General features: G+C 44.4%; 1 protein-coding gene across 4 annotated transcripts in view; it reads right to left on the bottom strand.

The window, feature by feature from the left end:
* bloc1s4 (biogenesis of lysosomal organelles complex-1, subunit 4, cappuccino) overlaps positions 1-18492 on the bottom strand; it is a 32759-nt gene extending 14267 nt beyond the window's left edge. Inside the window, exons 1-2 of one of the 4 annotated variants that reach the window (XR_011955053.1) lie at positions 18215-18492; positions 11147-11218 (exon numbers count right to left, since the gene is read on the bottom strand). Coding sequence is in view for 3 of the 4 variants with exons in the window: in XM_072560853.1 (XP_072416954.1) it covers positions 11147-11218; positions 18215-18394 (252 nt within the window). In the remaining variant the exon portion in view is untranslated. The remainder of the gene's footprint in view (positions 1-11146; positions 11219-18214) is intronic. The other 3 variants (XM_072560853.1, XM_072560851.1, XM_072560852.1) reach the window with 3 other exon arrangements.
* Between the last annotated feature and the right edge of the window lie 1109 nt (positions 18493-19601).

Raw genomic sequence — 19601 nt, 5'->3', positions numbered from 1 at the left:
AGCTCCTTGAAAGTGGAGTTGCAGGTAAATAGGATAGTGAAGGCGGCGTTTGGTATGCTTTCCTTTATTGGTCAGAGTATTGAGTACAGGAGTTGGGAGGTCATGTTGCGGCTGTACAGGACGTTGGTTAGGCCACTGTTGGAATATTGTGTGCAATTCTGGTCTCCTTCCTATCGGAAAGATGTTGTGAAACTTGAAAGGGTTCAGAAAAGATTTACAAGGATGTTGCCAGGGTTGGAGGAACTGAGCTACAGGGAGAGGCTGAACAGGCTTGGGCTGTTTTCCCTGGAGCATTGGAGGCGGAGGGGTGACCTTAGAGGTTTACAAAATTATGAGGGCATGGATAGGGTAAATAGACAAAATCTTTTCCCTGGGGTCGGGGAGCCCAGAACTAGAGGGCATAGGTTTAGGGTGAGAGGGGAAAGATATAAAAGAGACCCAAGGGGCAATCTTTTCATGCAGAGGGTGGTACATGTATAGAATGAGCTGCCAGATGATGTGGTGGAGGCTGGTACAATTGCAACATTTAAGAGGCATTTGGATGGGTATATGAATAGGAACGGTTTGGAGGGATTTGGGCTGGGTGCTGGCAGGTGGGACTAGATTGGGTTGGGATATCTGGTTGGACCGAAGGGTCTGTTTCCATGCTATGACTATGAATGTGGACTTTAAAATTCTGTCAAAAATGCTGGCATTAAGATTGGAGAGGCTATTGCCATTTTTCATAAAAGAGAATCAGACGGGGTTTATTAAGTGTCGCAGATTTACTAATAATATCAGAAGGGTGCTAAATATGGTACAAGTCTGCCAGCAAAGAGCAATACCGGGCTTGGCATCGACACAAAGAAAGCATTTGATTGGATGGAATGGCTGTACCTTTTTTAGATCATGAAGCTATTTGGCCTTGGAGAGGTTTTTACCAAATATAGCACTGCGACCCATAATGACCCGAAAGCAGCAGTGATTACTAACGGCATAAGATCAGATAGTTTTCATGTTGGCAGAGGTTGTCATCAAGGGTGCCCTCTTTCGCCACTGTTACTTACACTAGTGATCGAACTGCTGGTGGAAGCCATCCAAATGGACCCCAGTATAATGGCCCTGGAGGTAGGATCAGGCAGGCATAAAATTACACTGTACACAGATGACGGCCTTGTTTTCTTAACCAATCCATTGACATCTGTGCCCCGCTTAATACAAGTGGTTAATTTGGTATGTTTGCAGGATACAAAATTAATTTTATGAAATCAGAGGCCATGCCTCTACGAGGTCTTACTAGTATATCCAACTTTGCGGATGAAACCCACTTCCCCTTTTGGTGGTCACAGGGCGGTTTTCTCTATTTAGGTATTTTTATACCCCAGCATTTGATCAGTTATATAAAGCTTTTCTCCAACAGATGCATATAGTTAGAAGGCAGGATCTTCAGTGCTGGGAAGATTTCCCGATATCCTGGTTAGGAAGAATAGCTCTGGTCAAGATGAATGTTCTCCCTCACCTATTATACCCCATGAGAATGCTTCTGAGGCAAGGCTTTATGGTTAGCTCGGTTCCTTTGTTTGGCATCATTGACGGCCTCCTATCAAATTAGATAAATTGCAGCTCTCACAAGAAAGGGCTGAGGGTTGGGGGGGGGGGGGAGGGTTCTAGATTTCCCGGAGTTTAGGAAGTACCAACTGAGCTCTCTGCTATCATATGTGGCTGTTTGTACATCACGAGAGGCCCAATCAACACGGTTGGATATCGAGGCTTCCCAGGCAAAATGCCCCTCAACCTATTGCTTATGGATAAGATGAGAACCGTCATGGATCATTGTAAAAGCCCAATTGTCTTAAACACAATCAAAGCTTGGAGGATGATCCGACAGTGAGGGTGATCTACAAAAAAACCTCCCACTTCCCTCCTATAGTGGGAATGTTGAGATTTCAGCCAGACTCAGATAGACGCTGGCTTTAAACATCGGGAGTCCAGAGGAATCTCCTGCTTGGGAGATTTATTCGATGGGGAGGTCATGATGTCCTTCGAACAGTTACATCAGAAGTTCAGGATACCTAGCAAGGACCTCTTTTGATATTTTCAAGTATGAGACTTTATACAAAGACCACATTGATAGCCAATCCTTCTAAATCGGTTATGGAGAGAAGTGTGCTTCGGTCAATGGGTGCCCCCGGGTCAGCCCTCTCGATGACTCGCTGGGTAATAACGTGTCGAAGGAAATGGAATGGCTATATAAAACCTGGACTCAAGAATTGGGGGTGGAAATCTCCTCAGAGATGTGGGAGGACATCTGTGAAAATGCCAGGATGATCTCTATCTGTAACAGAACTCAAGCTATTCAATTGAAGATACTTGATAGGGCCCATATGGCACCAGAGCAGCTTGCAAAGTTTAAGATAGGGCACATTGGGTACACTCCCAAGTGTAAAATAGAAGTTGGTACTCTCACTCATTCAAAGTTTGGGAGAAGATTTGTAGCTCGGGTGCTCGTTGTTGTGGTTCTGTTCGCCGAGCTGGGAATTTGTCTTGCAAACGTTTCGTCCCCTGTCTAGGTGACATCCTCAGTGCTTGGGAGCCTCCTGTGAAGCACTTCTGTGCTGTTTCCTCCAGCATTTATTGTGGCCTGTCTCTGCCACTTCTGGTTGTCAGTTCGAGCTGTCCACTGTAGTGGCCGGTTTATCGATGTGTTTGTTGATAGAGTCTGTGGATGAGTGCCATGCCTGTAGGAATTCCCTGGCTGTTCTGTTTGGCTTGCCCTATAATGGTAGTGTTGTCCCAGTCGAATTCATGTTGCTTGTCGTCTGTGTGTGTGGCTACTAAGGATAGCTGGTAGTGTCGTTTCGTGGCTAGTTGGTGTTCGTGTATACTGATCGTTAACTATCTTCCGGTTTGTCCGATGTAGTGTTTTGTGCAGTCCTTGCATGGGATTCTCTACACTACATTAGTTTTGCTCATGTTGGGTATCAGGTCCTTTGATCTGGTGAGTTGTTGTCGGAGCGTGGCTATTGGTTTGTGTGCTGTTATGAGTCCTAGTGGTCGCAGTAGTCTGGCTGTCAGTTCAGAAATGCTCCTGATGTATGGTAGTGTGGCTAGTCCTTTGGGTTGCGGCATGTCCTCGTTCTGTTGTCTCTCCCTTAGGCATCTGTTGATGAAATTGCGAGGGTATCCGTTTTTGGTGAATACTTTGTATAGGTGTTCCTCTTCATCTTTTTGTAGTTCTGGTGTGCTGCAGTGTGTTATGGCCCTTTTGAATAGTGTCCTGATGCAACTTCATTTGTGTGTGTGTGTTGGGGTGGTTGCTTTAATAGTTTAGGACTTGGTCTGTGTGTGTGGCTTTCCTGTAAACCTTTGTGGTGAATTGTCCGTTCGGTGTTCTCTGTACCATCACTTCTAGGATTGGGAGTTGGTTGTCCTTTTCTTCCTCTCTAGTGAATCGGATTCCTGTGAATGTGGCGTTGATGATCTGGTGTGTGTTATCTATTTTTGTGTTTTTAATTATTACAAAGGTGTCATCCATGTATCTGACCCAGAGTTTGGGTTGAAGTTGTGGTAAGACTGTTTGTTCTAACCTTTGCATTACTGCTTCTGCTATGAGTCCAGAGATCTGTGAGCCCATGGGTGTTCCGTTGATTTGTTCGTATATTTGGTTGTTGAATGTGAAGTGTGTTGTGAGGCACAAGTCCAGTAGTTTATGTATGCCGTCTTTGTTGATAGGTTCAACGTCCTGTTGTCTGTTATGTCTGTCCAGCAGGTTGGCTATTGTTTCTTTGGCTAGTGTTTTGTCGATGGAGGTGAACAGTGCCGTTACATCGAATGAGACCATAGTTTCTTCCTTGTCTATGTGTATATTTCTATATACAAATCTTCTCCCAAACTTTGAACACCTACGGGCGAGAGACGCTAAGACAAGCTAGGAAATGGGAATCCTGTGCCAACCGCCTAAGCGCCACATACGAACAACTCCGGTTCCTGCATGAATGCCGAAAGAATCTAATCCTTCCACCATGTGTCAGATACAGACCACCAGTCAACAATCCACAAGCCAGGGACACAGCCAGACAGAACGGATTCAGGATGATCCAGGTAATGATTACAGACGCTCACAACAGACTACACAAATACAGACAAGAAATTGCGCGCCAAAAATCGTTAATTTCAAAAACCACCAATCAGGAATGGACCCGGACCATAGAACAGGCCGTCACCATAGGACAGAACAGGACCACACACCGCAAAAAAACGGCACTAAAAGAAAAAATGGCCAAACTAACACAGAAGAGGACACCACAACACACACCTGGGTTAAAAACCTCTCCCACAGACACGGAAAGAACAATACTGGCCAAGGGACTCAACTACAATCACAGGGACGCCAAGACAGCAGACTTCCTAGCAGCACTAGAATGCACACTCAGGAACAATGGACTGACAGAAGAGACACAACAAACAGTGAGACAAAGTATCGTACCGCTGATAACAAGAAAAAGACAAACACATAACCTCAACACCAAGGAGAGGGAAGCACTAAAATCACTAAGAAATGATAAGAACATAATTATACTACCAGCAGACAAAGGCAGAATGACGGTCATCCTGGACAAAGCAGAATACATGCAAAAAGCACAACAACTACTTGCAGATACCAACACCACCAAAAGAGAGAGTTTGACCCCACCCCACAGCTCACCAACAGGATAAACAACACACTGAGGAATCTACAAAAAATCACATCTGGAAGACAGGGGCTTATACTTACCTTTAAAAGTTAGGGTGCCTGCTATCTCTGATATATGTGGAGGGGATTTGGTCTGGGTCATAACACATCTGTCCTGTCAAGCTTGCCAAGCACTCATACTCCAGTAAGGTCTTCTTAGTGTGATTCCAATGAGTATAGGCTTAATCCAATCTACTCAACCTCACCTCAAAATCCTTGCGTGTGTAATCAACCTTTCTTTATTCATTCACAGGATGTGGGTGTTGCTGGCTAAGCCAGTGTTTATTGCTGATTCAGTTATTCTTGACAAGCTGGTGGTAAGCTATTTTCTCGAACTACTACAGTCCAGTCACCTAGTCCTTCTCTGCCCTACCTCCAACATCAGTATATTCTTCCTTAGGTAAAGGAGCCAAAGCAGTTCACTATATTCTAGGTGTGATATGACTCGTGCCATGGATAATTTTAGCGAGACTTCCCCAATTTTTTACATTCCATTCCCCTTGAAATAAAGCCTATCCATTCATTGAGTGAATTAACTCAGATTCTAGCTGTTTCGTGATTCATGCATAGGCTGCAGAAAGCAGTCCTTATCTCCAGTTAAATAATATTTAGCTCCTGTATTCTTTCCAAAGTGCGTAATTTAAATTTCCCACATTACGTTATGGGCTGCAGAGAGTGAAATGCTGGTAGTGGCACTAAATGAGAATGTTTAGGAAAGTTGGGGGTGTGGGGGTGTAGGGGGCGTAAGAGAAGGTTATTGGGGAGAAGAGAAGTTACTGTGTTTTGTTCCAGATATTTTTGTGGTTGTCATGCTGCTGGTAGGTCTAAGTTAGGGATTAGGTGAGTCCCAGGCTTTGTTGAGGATAGCAAGCAACAAGGTAAGGGCAAGGTAAAGCCTATTTTTCCTTAAGTCTTCTAGTTGTTAAGAAGGGACAGACATGGCTGTGGAATGGTATGCACCCCTTGTCAGATGTGGAAATCAGGCAGCAATCAGTGCCCAAGGCTACTTTATCTGCGGGAAGTGTACCTGGCTGCAGCTCCTCTCTTGGAGCAACAGTTGGATGCACAGAGTAGATAGGAGGCAGAGTGTGGTAGTTTCAGGGAGATGGTCACACTGCAGGTTTAGTCAGATAGATGGGTGACTGCCAGGAAGGGTAGGCAGGCACTGCAGAAGTCTCAGGTTGCTATCCCCCTCTCAAATAAGCAAACCATCAGATATACTGTTGCGAGCCGGTTGGGCAAGGATACTGTTTCGGGGAAATTAGCAGCAACAGCCAGGTCTTTGGCCTACGATTGGCTCTGCTGTAAAGTCTAAGTGAGCAATTATGACAGGGAACTCTAGTCAAGGGCACTGACAGGCAATTTCCGCAGCCACGAACAAGACTCTAGAATGGCCTGTTGCCTTCATGGTGCCAGGGTCAAAGAAGTCTCAGAGCAGTTACACAATATTCTCAAAGGGGAATGGTACCAATGATATAGGCAGAAAAAGGGAAGAAATCCTGCAGAGTGAATAAATGGAGTTACGCAGGAGGATATAAAGCAGGACCTCAAGGACTAATCTTTGGATTAGTCCCAGTGCCATGTGTTCGTCAGAGCAGGAATAGGAGGATAGGGTAGATGAATGTTTGCCTAAGGAGCTGGTGCTGGGATTCATTTTTGAATCACTGGTCTCTTTTCTGGGGCAGAGATAAACTTGTACAAGTGGGACAGGTTACACCTGAACCAGGTGACGACAATACCCTGGTGGGGAGATTTGCTAGAGCTACTAGAGAAGGTTTAACCTAGTCTGGCAGGGAGTGGGACTCACTACAGTAGTGAGACAAAGGAGGTTGAGGCTTGTGAAGAAGTTAAAAACAGCAAGCTAAACAAACAAGACAGGCAAGAACAAAGCTGGGAACAAGGGAAGACGAGGCCTGACAGGTAAAGCATGTGAATTAGGACATAGTTGGGAACATGGGACTGGGATATCATAGCTATTATAGTAACATGGCCAAGAGGGGGTCAGAACTGTCAGCTCAATGTTCTAGGGTACAGATGTTATAGGAAGGATAGAAGGGGAGGCAAGAGGGGGGAGAATGGTGCTTTTGATTTGGGAAAGCATCATGGCAGTAAGTGACATTAAGCATGGAAACAGATTCTTCAGTCCAATTAGTTCACACTGACCATGTTCCCAAACCTAAACTAATCACACCTGCCTACATTTAACCCATATCCCTCCAAATTTGTTTTAAATATTGTAACTGTACCTGCATCCACTTCCTCCGGCAGTTCATTCCACACACTAACCACTCAAACCTCTTCTGCTCTTTAAATTTCTCTCCTCTTACCTTTAAAATGCCTCCGAGTTTTGAACTATTTGGATGAGATTTTAGGAGGAATGGTTATTAAGTTTGCAGATTACACCAAGATTGGTGGCATTGCCAACAGTGAAGAAAGTTCAGATTACAAAGGGATCTTGAGCAATTGGACCAATGGGCTGCAGAGTGGCAGATGGAGTTTTATTTGGATAAATATGACGTACTGCATTTCAGTAAAGCGAACAAGGGCAGAATTTACAGTTAATGGTAGGGCCCAGAGTAGCGTTGTCAAACAGATAAGCTTAGGGGTTCAGGTATATAGTTCTTTGAAAGTTGTGTCACAGGTAGGAAGGGTGGTTAAGAGGGCATTCAGTATGTTTGTCTTCATTGCTCATTGAGTATAGCAGTTGGGATGTCATATTGAGGTTGTACAGCATTATTGGGGAGGCCTCTTTTGGAGTACTGTGTCCAGTTTGGTCACCTTGCTATAGGGAGGATATTATTAAATTGGAGAGAGTCAGAAAAAATTTACCTGATGTTGCCAGAACTAGACGGCTCGAGTTATAAGAAGCTGGAGAGGCTGGAACATTTTTCACTGGAGCATAAGAGATTGAGGGGTGACCTTATAGAGGTTGATGAGGGGCATAGATAAGATGAAGAGCAAAGATCTTTGCCCTAGGATGTGGGAGTTTAAAACTAGAGGGTTTATCTTTAAGGCGAGAAGGGAAGATTCAAAATGGACCTGAGGGGCAACACTTCCATACAGAGAATGACTTGTACATGGAATGAACTGCCAGAGGAAGTGGTAGATACAGATACAGTTACAACATTTAAAAGACATTCAAACAGGCACATAAATAGGAAAGGTTTAGAGGGATGTGGGCCAAACAGTCATGTAGAGCAACTTTAGTTTTGGAAATTTGGTCAGCATGATTGAGCTGGTCTGATGGGTTTGTTTCCATGCCATATGACTACTAGCCAATTTCCAGTCCTCCGGCACCTCATGTGGTTAAAGACGATACAAGTATTTATTTTAGCGGCCCTGCAACTTCCTCTCCAACTTCCCACAATGTCCTGGGATATATTTGGTCAGGTCCTGGAGATATATCCACCTTCATGTTTTCTAAGACCTCCAGCACTTGCTCTTCTGTAAATGTGAACTGTTATCAAAACATCAATACTGATTTCCAAGTTCTCTAGCCTCCATTTCGTTCTCTACAGGAAAAACTGAAAATATTCATTTAATATCTGTCCTAAGGTTCAACAAAGATGACCCCTTTGATATTTAAGGACCCCACTCTCTCTAGCTACCCTTAATGTACTAGAATATTTTCATCTTACCTGCCAAAAGGTACCTCATATCCCTGTGTGTAATCTTTTTTAATTCTTGACTAGAATCTCTTTATTCATGCATTGTTGTCTAATCCTACCACCCTTACCTTTCACTCTAATAGGAACATAATACCTCTGAATTCTCATTATCACACTTTTGAAAGCCTCCCACTTGTGAGTCTCCCCTTTACCTGCCAATAGTCTAAGCCAATCAACTTTTGCAAGTTCTATCGCATACATTAAAAATTTACCTTACTCAAATTAAAAATTGGAACTTTAAACAAGGCTCATCCTTTTCCATTACTATTTTAAAACTAATAGAATTAGGATCACTAGTCTCAAATTGTTCCTCCACTAACAATGCAGTCATTTGCCCTGCCTTATTTTCCAAGAGAAAATCGAGACGTTTTGCTCCTTCTCTAAACAAATACATATTGATTAAAAACCTACTCTGAACACAAATTCCTCACCATCCAAATCCTAAACACTATGATAGTCCCAGTCAATGTTTGGAAAATTAAAATCCCCTATTACAGCCTTATTATTCTGACATATATTTTTAATCTTTTTACATATTTGATCCTTAATTTCCACTCTGACTATTGGGGAACTTATAGTACAATCCCATCAAGGTGATCATCCCATTCTTATTTTTAATTTCAAAAAAATATTTTGGCTGGACGATCCCTCAAATATCCAAATTAGAGTAGTAATATTTCCCTCAAAATGCTACTATCCCTCTTCTCTTACCTCCCTCTCTATAGCATGTAAAACCTGGAACATGGAGCTGCCAGTCCCGCCCTTCCCTCAGCCAAGTTCCTGTAATAGCTGTGATATCCCAGTCCCATGTTCCAATACAAGCCAAGTTCATCAGCCTTACTTGTAAGACCTTGTGCATTGAAATAAATGCAGTTTAATTCTTCAGAGTTAGCTTGTTCAGTCTTTTCTAATTAACTTGCTCTTTTCTGATTTAGAACCATCCTCATTTGTCTTTAATTTTCACTGCTACTTAGGAACTCCCCCTCCTACTACCCCCAAACACTAAAGTTTACACGCTCCCGAAGTAGAACTAATTAATCTCCCCAGGCAGGGGTCCCTTTCTAAATCAGGTGAAACCCATTTCTTTTGAAAAGGGATTTTCTACTCCAGAGATCCCAATGATCCAATAATCTGAATTCCTGCACATTGCACTAGTATTTCAGCCATTGACTTATCTGCCCTATCCTTCTATTCCTTCCTTATTAGAACTTTGCACTGGAGTAAACCAGAGAGATTACTATTTGAGATTTTGTTAAACGTTCTACTTAGCCTCTTGTATTCACTCTGCAAAGCCTTAACCTTTTCCCAAACTAAGTCATTCCTACAAATGGTGTACAATAACTTCTAGCTTCTCACTCTGCCTTTTGACAATATACTTCAAACATTGAGACACCCTTAACCCTGGCACCAGGAGAATCCCCTATAACAATTATTCTTTTAAAGCTTGACATACTCTGCTTAACACAAGATTCATTCTTAGTGCCCAAGATCTGACTGCTGCTTCTTTTTTCATCTGAGTCCCTATCCCCTTCCATAGTAGCTAAAATGGAATATCTGTTTGAGGGGGTAATAGTCACAGGGGACTTCTGAGCTACCTTACCTTTGCTGACAGTCACCCATCTGGCTGATTCTGCTGAGTAATCACTTCTCTAAATCTACTAGTCATCACAATGTCGCTTGAATGCCCTCAGTGACATTAAGCCTAGAAAAGAAACTCACAATTACACCATATATATGAAAATAAACTGTCGTTCCTTAGCCACAGATTTTAATCTTGAATTGTGCAAAAGATTTTTAAAAATTAAACATACAAATCTTAAAAATCAAGCACTTAGCTGAAACAACTGGAAAAAGCCTCAATTCCTACAACTGTCAGCTTTCAATCTCCTGATTAAAATAAATTGCTCACTTAGAGGATCATCTAGTGAGGCTATACAGGTGGAACTGAGAAAGGGGTGATCAATTTGATGAACTCTAATCACTAGTCTAGCAGGAACTCCTGAGCTACAGTGACTTAACATTACCAACTAGTTTCATGGTCTTACCTAGCCTCTACCAAATATATATACAATATATATATTATATATATATATATAGCTTGAAATTATCATTCACTTTGACACCTCTAGGTTCTCTCAGCCATAATTACATGACTAGTTTGAAGAAACTGGAGTTGTGCTCAGAGTAGAGAAGCTGAAGGCGAGATCTCCTAAAGCTGTTCAAAACAATGATGGCTTTGATCAGAGAGTTTCTGTTTGGGAAAGGAGAAACTCACTGGAGTTTTCTAAAGGGAGTTGGATAAGCATCGAAAGAAATATTTAAGGTTCTGGGGAAAAGTAGAGTTTTGGGACTAGCTTAATTGCTCTCAGCTGGTACAAACAAAAAACGGATGGAATGACCTCCCGTGTGGTAACCACGTTACAATTAGAGTGTACTCACGATTCATCAACTTGGTACTTCAGTATCCTGCATCAGACACCTGCAAAAGTTAACACCTGTTTTTGGACCCCAGTTGTGAATGTGAATCAGGCTGTTTGGACAACTAGGTGACTGCTGTTTGGAAGTGGAGAACTCACTCAAGGAACAAATACAACCCAAATCATCCCAGCTTATAAAAGAAAAATAAAAATCACACATTGACAAGTCTATAGAGAAACCAAAAGAGAATGCTTCCATCCTCTTGTTCCAGAGTGTTCAGCTCAAAAGGCAACCCTTTAACAAAAAGGAGGGAACGTAGAGGGGGCACAGATAAGATATGACTACTTACCATGTCCAACATCCCACAGAATTCATCTACTCTAGTGAGCATTTCTTCTAAACTTTGTTCCAATTGTTGAATCTGTGATACAAATAGGTCAAACTGAAGCTTGTCATAATGAAGTACCATTTTACCAACAGGAGCTCAAATAAAGTCTGAGTCATTATTCAAGGGCTCTAATCACTAGTCTAGCAGGAACTCCTGAGCTACAGTGACTTAACAGTACCAACTCGTTTCATGGTCTCTGCTACCATTCTGAGTCTTTCAATTTCTCTCAAAAATATTGATAAGCCAATAGTGGAAATAAGCTTGGGAAAAAAAAACAGGAAACTAATTATAAAAATATAAGACCTAACTACATTCACATTGGTCATGTTTGAGTTGAGATTGTGAGCAGTTTATACCACCTAGAAATAAATCAAGTCTAGAAGCAAGAGAGAGTGTGAGAAGGCAGTGATGTTCGGCCTGAAGCAATTCTCTGGTCAGTATTTTGACTTTCCAAAATCTTGTGTTTTATTATAAGACAGCAAAAGTTATGAGGTAGATTTTGAACATTTTGGAATTTTGTTTAGGAACTGGATGTCTAACAAGTGCCTTTGATGTATTCAGGAGAGTGAGTGAGGACTGCAGATGTTGGAGAGTCAGAGTCAAGTGTGGCACTGGAAAAGCACAGATCATGGAGCATCTGAGGAGCAGGAGACTCGATGTTTCACTTAAAATTGCTAAAATAGTTAGAGAGGCACTCTACAGTATGAAGTACGATGAGTCTCTGTGGTCTATAATTGAAAAAGGGAACAGTACATCAATAAACACAATTGGTGAAAAGAGGCATTAAGGAGACTTCAGGAAATCTGAAACACTTTACAGTGCTGAATATCTATTATTACAGACAACAACTCAGGGGAGGAAAATTACAAGTAGCAGCAGAGCCACAAAACAGAGGTGGTGAGTCAACTGGACCCATAGTGAGAAAATTTGACAGAGTTTCTTCTGTAATATAGCCTGAATCGTATGTTCACTCCCAGATTCCAGGCTAATAGAAAGATTATAGAGTAGCCACGCTGGGGTGGCTGGGCAGTGCGGTAATGTACCAAAAGTTAGTGACAATGTCAAAACCAATGATGCAGCTGAGTGCAAGGAAGTGACAGGCTCTCAAGAGTATATTAATCGCAAAACGATAATCAGTCTAAGACACTAACTATTACAAGACCAAGGTGGTAAAAACAATGACTACAGATGCTGGAAACCAGATTCTGGATTAGTGGTGCTGGAAGAGCACGGCAGTTCAGGCCGCATCCAAGGAGCAGAGAAATCGACGTTTCGGGCAAAAGCCCTTCATCAGGAATAAAGGCATTGAGCCTGAAGTGTGGAGAGATAAGCTAGAGGAGGGTGGGGGTGGGGAGAAAGTAGCATAGAGTACAATGGGTGAGTGGGGGAGGGGATGAAGGTGATAGGTCAGGGAGGAGAGGGTGGAGTGGATAGGTGGAAAAGGAGATTGGCAGGTAGGACAAGTCATGGGGACAGTGCTGAGCTGGAAGTTTAGAACTAGGGTGAGGTGGGGGAAGGGGAAATGAGGAAGCTGTTGAAGTCCACATTGATGCCCTGGGGTTGAAGTGTTCCGAGGCGGAAGATGAGGCGTTCTTCCTCCAGGCGTCTGGTGGTGAGGGAGCGGCGGTGAAGGAGGCCCAGGACCTCCATGTCCTCGGCAGAATGGGAGGGGGAGTTGAAATGTTGGGCCATGGGGCGGTGTGGTTGATTGGTGCGGGTGTCCCGAAGATGTTCCCTAAAGCGCTCTGCTAGGAGGCACCCAGTCTCCCCAATGTAGAGGAGACGGCATCAGGAGCAATGGATACAACAAATGATATTAGTGGATGTGCAAGAAAAACTTTGATGGATGTGGAGGGCTTCTTTAGGGCCTTGGATAGAGGTGAGGGAGCAGGTGTTGGCGCAGGTTTTACAGTTCCTGCGGTGGCAGGGGAAAGTGACAGGATGGGAGGGTGGGTTGTAGGGGGAGGGGGGGGTTGCATGGACCTGACCAGGTAGTCATGGAGGGGACGGTCTTTGCAGAAGGCGGAAAGGGATGGGGAGGGAAATATATCCCTGGTGGTGAGGTCTGTTTGGAGGTGGCAGAAATGTTGGCGGATGATTTGGTTTATGCGAAGGTTGGTAGGGTGGAAGGTGAGCAACAGGGGCGTTCTGTCCTTGTTACGGTTGGAGAGGTGGGGTCTGAGGGCAGAGGTGCAGGATGTGGATGAGATGCGTTGGAGGGCCTCTTTAACCATGTGGGAAGGGAAATTGCGGTCTTCAAAGAAGGAGGCCATCTGGTGTGTTCTGTGGTGGAACTGGTCCTCCTGGGAGCAGATACAGTGGAGGCGGAGGAATTGGGAATACGGGATGGCATTTTTGCAAGAGGTAGGGTGGGAAGAGGTGTAATCCAGGTAGCTGTGGGAGTTGGTGGGTTTGTAAAAAATGTCAGTGTCAAGTTGGTCATTAATAGAGATGGAGAGGTCCAGGAAGGGGAGGGAGGTGTCAGAGATGGTCCAGGTAAATTTAAGGTCAGGGTGGAATGTGTTAGTGAAGTTGATGAATTGCTCAACCTCCTCGTGGGAGCACGAGGTGGCTCCAATGCAGTCATCAATGTAGCGGAGGAAGAGGTGGGGAGTGGTGCCGGTGTAATTACGGAAGATCAACTGCTCTACGTAGCCAACAAAGAGACAGGCATAGCTGGGGCCCATACGTGTGCCCATGGCTACCCCTTTGGTCTGGAGGAAGTGGGAGGATTCAAAGGAGAAATTGTTAAGGGTGAGGACCAGTTTGGCCAAACAAATGAGTGTGTTGGTGGAAGGGTACTGTTGGGGACGTCTGGAGAGGAAAAAAATGGAGGGCTTGGAGGCCCTGGTCATGGCGGATGGAGGTGTAGAGGGATTGGATATCCATGGTGAAGATGAGGCATTGGGGGCCGGGGAAACGGAAGTCTTGGAGGAGCTGGAGGGCATGGGTGGTGTCTCGAACGTATGTGGAGAGTTCCTGGACAGGGGGGGGAACAGGACAGTGTCGAGGTAGGTAGAGATGAGTTCAGTGGGGCAGGAACATGCTGAGACAATGGGTCGGCCAGGCTTGTGGATCTTGAGAAGGAGTTAGAACTGGGCAGTGCGGGGTTCCCGGACTACGAGGTTGGAAGCTGTGGGTGGGAGATCTCCTAAAGTGATCAGGTTCTGTATGGTCTGGGAGAAGATGGTTTGGTGATGGGGGGGTGGGGTCATGGTTGAGGGGGCAGTAGGAAGAGGTGTCCTTGAGTTCGCGTTTGGCTTCAGCAGTGTAGAGGTCAGTGTGCCAGACTACCACTGCGCCCCCTTTATCTGCTGGCTTGATGGACCGAAGGGTCTGTTTCCATGCTGTACATCTCTATGACTCTGATTTTAAATGAGAGACCTATTATTTTGAAACTGACAGCACAGCATTCAATACTATCTCCAGTTTGCTTTTTTCCCCCCCAATGTGCAGTCCTCTAAGGTCAGTGATTCCATTTCTGTTGAGGAATGTGGCAGCATGGCAGCTGGTGTCCACAGAACCTTGGAGTGGCTGTGCGATTGCAGAGCTTAGAGGGAACACCGATGGCAATCCCTCTGGTGTCACTCTTTACCCTTCTGCTCAAACCCTAGAACAGATGTTGTAGTGGCAGTCTCCCTGAACTATTAATCCAGAGACCCAGGTAATGCCTTGGGGTCCTAGGTTTGAATATCACAACATATCATGAAATTTAAATTAACAAAATATTAAATTCAAGTCTCAGGTGAGTATTTAACCAGTCAGCTGTCATAAAACAACTGACCTAGCTCACTAATGTTGTTTAGGAAAATCTGCATCCTTACCCGGTCTAGCTTGTGACTCCAGAGCAACAATAATGCAATTTCTGTCTTAACAGCCCTTTAAAACAATCAATAAACCACTTGTTGGAACGATACCAAAAGTGTCAAAAGGATGGATCACCTAGTATTAACTCAGACAACATTGACCCTGTGAAGTCCTCCACGCCAACATCTGTGCACCAGTGTCAGAATTGGGACAGCAGTATCACAGACTAGTCAAGCAATAGCACCTGACCGACAATGTAAGAGATAGCACTGTCACCAAGTATGGCCAATCCACCAACAGGACAGGACAATACTGCAGAGGAGGCAGCACAGTAGCACACAGTCAAAAGCAAGCCACCTTTCATGTTGAGACTTCATGGGGTTCAGAGTCAATATCAGCTCAAATGTGGGCATGGAAACCTTCTGCTAATTACCTTTCACGTTCCCCAATTAGTTGATGAATCAGTACTCAATTTTGAACACCATTTAGAAGAAATACTGAGAATGGCAAGGACTCTGTATGTGCTACTTCATCACTAATTTCTGAGCAGAGACCTGGAAAACCAAAGCAAAAAACTCATTTAGGGCTTCCCCTATCTGCTCAGACTCCACGCACAAGTTCCCTCGGCCCTATCTTCTCACTGATCATTCCCTTATTCCTCACATATAAGTAAAATACCTTTGGGTTCTTCCGAATCCTTCTTGCCAAGCCTTTTTCGTGACCCCTCCTGGCTCTCCTCAGTCCATTTCTGAGCTCCTTTCTAGCAAGCCTGTAATCCTCTAAACCTGGGCTAGATCCTGGTTTCCTCCACCTTATGTAAGCTGCCTGCTTCCTTTTGACGAGAAACTCCTCTGTTCTCATCATCCAAGGTTCCTTAATCTTACCCCTTCTTACCTGTCTCAGAAGAACAAATTTGTGCATCACTCACAACAACTGCTCCTTAAAATACTCTCCACATGTCTGCTGTGTCCTTTCTGTGGAACAACTGATCCCAGTCTGTACTTCCAACTCCTGTCTGATAGGATCATAATTTCCTTTTCCCTAATTAAATATCTTCCCTCGGTAACTGCTCTTTTCCCTCTCCAAGGCTATGGTAAACGCGAGGCAGTTGTGATCACAGTCAAAGCGTTCTCCCACTGAGATCCTGTCCTGGCTCACTGCTGAGAACCAAATCAAAAAAAAGGGCCTCTCCCCTCGTCGGTCTGTCTACATACTGGTAAGGAAACCCTCCTGAACACACCCGACAAAAACAGCTCCATTCAATCCACCTGCACTTGGGGGTTCCAAATCGTAATTGGGAAAGTTGAAATCCCCCATAACAACAACCCTGCTACATCTGCATTTTTCCAGAATATGCCCACCTATGAGTTCTTCAATCTTTCTACTGCTATTAGGTGGTCTGTAGAAAACCCCCAATGCGGTGGCTGTTCCCATTGTTATGGACCAGAACCAAACCCAGTCAAAATATAATTGAGGTAGCCTTAAACCTAACTTTCTTATTATGAAGGAAACTGCCAGATATTGCACTCCAGATGCAATTCAATTGGTCAAGCTACCATATTTGAAACAAAAGGCACTTCATTCGTCCACTAGTTAAAATACAAATGATATTGGAATAACTTAACCATCGGATAACTCAATATAATAATAGATCATTTAACTACGAAATAGTAACCACTCCAATGTAGTAGCATCCCATAAACACACTTGACAAAGGCAAATTTAGAAAAACAGATTACCTCACATGCAACTCTAGTGCCATGAAGAGAACTCCCAGCTTTTAGCTGTAACAGTGGGGGGAAAAAAACCCAGCTTCCACACCCAACTTCAAAAGATACTAGCAACTGCTATTAATGAAGAACTAAAAAAAATTGGTTCGATGGGTGCAAGACTTCACCATTCATACTGCTTCTGCTGTTTCAACTTTAGGGGGGAGAAAAACCAAGGCCTCACAAACGATTTACTCTAGTGGCTCTGCTCAGCAACTCTCTCAACCTTTCTTCATAAAAACAACCCAAGACAACATACCTCTTAAAGCCATACAACAACACATTTGTCAACCACTGATGGGCCCCATTCAGAGCTGCTGATTCTTTCAGACTAGCCTTATCAATTAGGCCAAATGGTGCTCTCCCTCTCTGGGCACCATCTCCATCTATTATTTACTCATCCCCTAACCCCTATCTTCAGCACATTTATAGACCTTTTTCCTAGCCGCAATCCGTTTTAAAGGAGGATCACTTGACCAAAAATGTTAACTGTGCTTTTACTCCTAAAAGGTGCTGCCAAACATGCTGGACTTTTCCAAGTTTAAAAAAAAATCACAACACCAGCTTATAGTTCAACAGGTTTATTTGGAAGCACTGGCTTTCAGAGCACTGCTCCTTCATCAGGTGGTTGTGGAGTATAAGTTCATAAGACAGAATTCATAGCAAAATTTACAGTGTGATGTAACTGAAGTTATATTGAAAAAGACCTGGATTGCTTGTCTTTTTCAACATATAATTTCAGTTACACTGTAAAGTTTTGCTACAAATTTTGTGTCTTATGATCTTATACTCCACAACCATCTGTGGAAGGAGCAGCACTCAAAGCTAGTGCTTCCAATAAACCTGCCGGACTATAACCTGATGTTGTGTGATTTTTAACTTTGTACATCCCAGTCCAAAACCAGCATCTCCAAATCATGATTTTTCCCAGCACTCTGTTTTCAACAACAGCAGACAACGTTTTGTTAAAGGACTCTATTTTCAGGGGTGTCTTAGAAGTTTGATTTAGGGAAGAAAATCCATAATTTAAAAAAAAAGTATCACCATTGGACAAGGGGTTGATCTAAGTGACAGAACATTTACTTGGACCCATGGGAGGAGAGTTTTAAAACAAGAGGTGTTGAACAAGAATTTAGATCTGTCAACGAAAGGGGCGATAGGAACACAGCAGAATCAAACCAAAAAAAATCACACTCTAAATATTAACTCCTCTTTATAGACATTTAACTGACGTACGTCCACGTTACTGTTCAGTAGTACTAGACTACGAGTTACATGCACTATTCCTTTACTAGTTTCCTCAGTTTTGTATGCAGCATCTAAGTTGTAATTTTCCTGGAAGAAGTGAATTCAGACAGGTAGAGAATCTCAGGTCCCCTCCAGTGAGGCCGGTAAAACCCAACCCTCTCTATCCATTTACTTTACCAGGCCCTGTCCGGCCCAGGCTACTCACCTCCGCTTGGGCTGTAGCTGTTAAATAACTCGAATAGCAGCTCGCCGTGTTCCATAGCAACGCCTCCTGCTCAGACTCCACACCGGCCTCTACAGGGCACGCTGTCCCGTCTTCACACTGTTGCTGCACAATCCCACACGGAGCGGCTTCACTCAAAGCCTGAGGCCCCTCTTCCTCCATCGCCTGAACTCAACCGCCAAGCCGAGCTCGTGCCTCGGCGTGGGCACACCCCATACTTGAGCGCAGGACCGCCCCCCTAGGCGGATCCCCATCGCGCATCCTGGCTCGGGGCCCAACTCTGACCCCGCCCCAAACACTGACCCCGCCCCCGAGACGGATCCCCATCGCGCATCCTGGCTCTGGGCCCGGCTCTGGGCCCAGCTCTGACCCCGCCCCAAACACTAACATCGTCCCAGCAGACCCCGCCCTAATTTCTGACCCCGCCTCAAACGGACCTCCGCACTGAGCGCAGTCTGTACAACAGGCTCCGCCCTCCTACACTGACCCCGCCTCCTTCGCTGCCTCGTTGTCACCGGCCCATCCTCGCGCCAGACTCCGACCCGTAAATGAGCGGAGGTACCGCCCGCCGCAGTATTCCTGGTACACCTCTGGACCCGCCCCCTGCATTGACCCCGCCTCCTCAGGAGGCTCCGCCTCTTCCGCCGACCCCACTCTCCGCTCCTCCCTCTAATTGTAATCTTGCACTTTTTCGTCTGGAACTTTCTCTGCGTCGTGTCTTTAACCGAGAATGAATTGTATTGTTTCCGCTCAGGATGAGTAGTTTTTAAAAAGTGGATGATAATGCGTTTCAGGCGTAGCACTATTTGAATTCTTGTTTTGTCCCCTTTGTCTCTGGAATAACGGTGTTTTTCTGTATTTGTGGGATGTGGGTGTCACTGACTGGGCCCAGTATCTATTGTCTGTCTCTAGTTGCCCTTGAGAAGATGGTGGTGAGCTGCTTTCTTTAACCACGTTAGAAATCACACCACACCAGGTTATAGTCCAACAGGTTTACCTTGAAGCACTAGCTTTCGCAGCGCTGCTCCTTTGTCAGATGGTCAGTGAAGGGGCAGCGCTTCAAAAGCAAGTGCTTCCAAATAAACCTGTTGGACTATAACCTGGTGTGGTGCAATTTCTAACTTTGTACACCTCAGTGCAACACCAAGGTCCTCCATTTCTTGAACTACTACAGTCCACCTGTTGAAGGTTGACCCACAATGGCATTAGGGAGGGAATTCCAGGATTTTGACCCAGCAACAGTGAAGGACTGACAACATATTTCCAATTCAGGATGGTGAGTGGCTTGGAGGGGAACTTGCAGAAGATGGTGTTCCCATATATATGCTGCCCTTCTAAATAGAAGTGGTCATCGAGTTTGGAAGGATCT

The sequence above is a fragment of the Chiloscyllium punctatum genome, chromosome 41 (assembly GCF_047496795.1).
Source record: "Chiloscyllium punctatum isolate Juve2018m chromosome 41, sChiPun1.3, whole genome shotgun sequence".
In the NCBI taxonomy this organism is placed as follows: domain Eukaryota; kingdom Metazoa; phylum Chordata; class Chondrichthyes; order Orectolobiformes; family Hemiscylliidae; genus Chiloscyllium; species Chiloscyllium punctatum.
The sequence above is the reverse complement of the archived record's forward strand: the minus strand, read 5'-3'. Positions and strand labels throughout refer to the sequence as shown.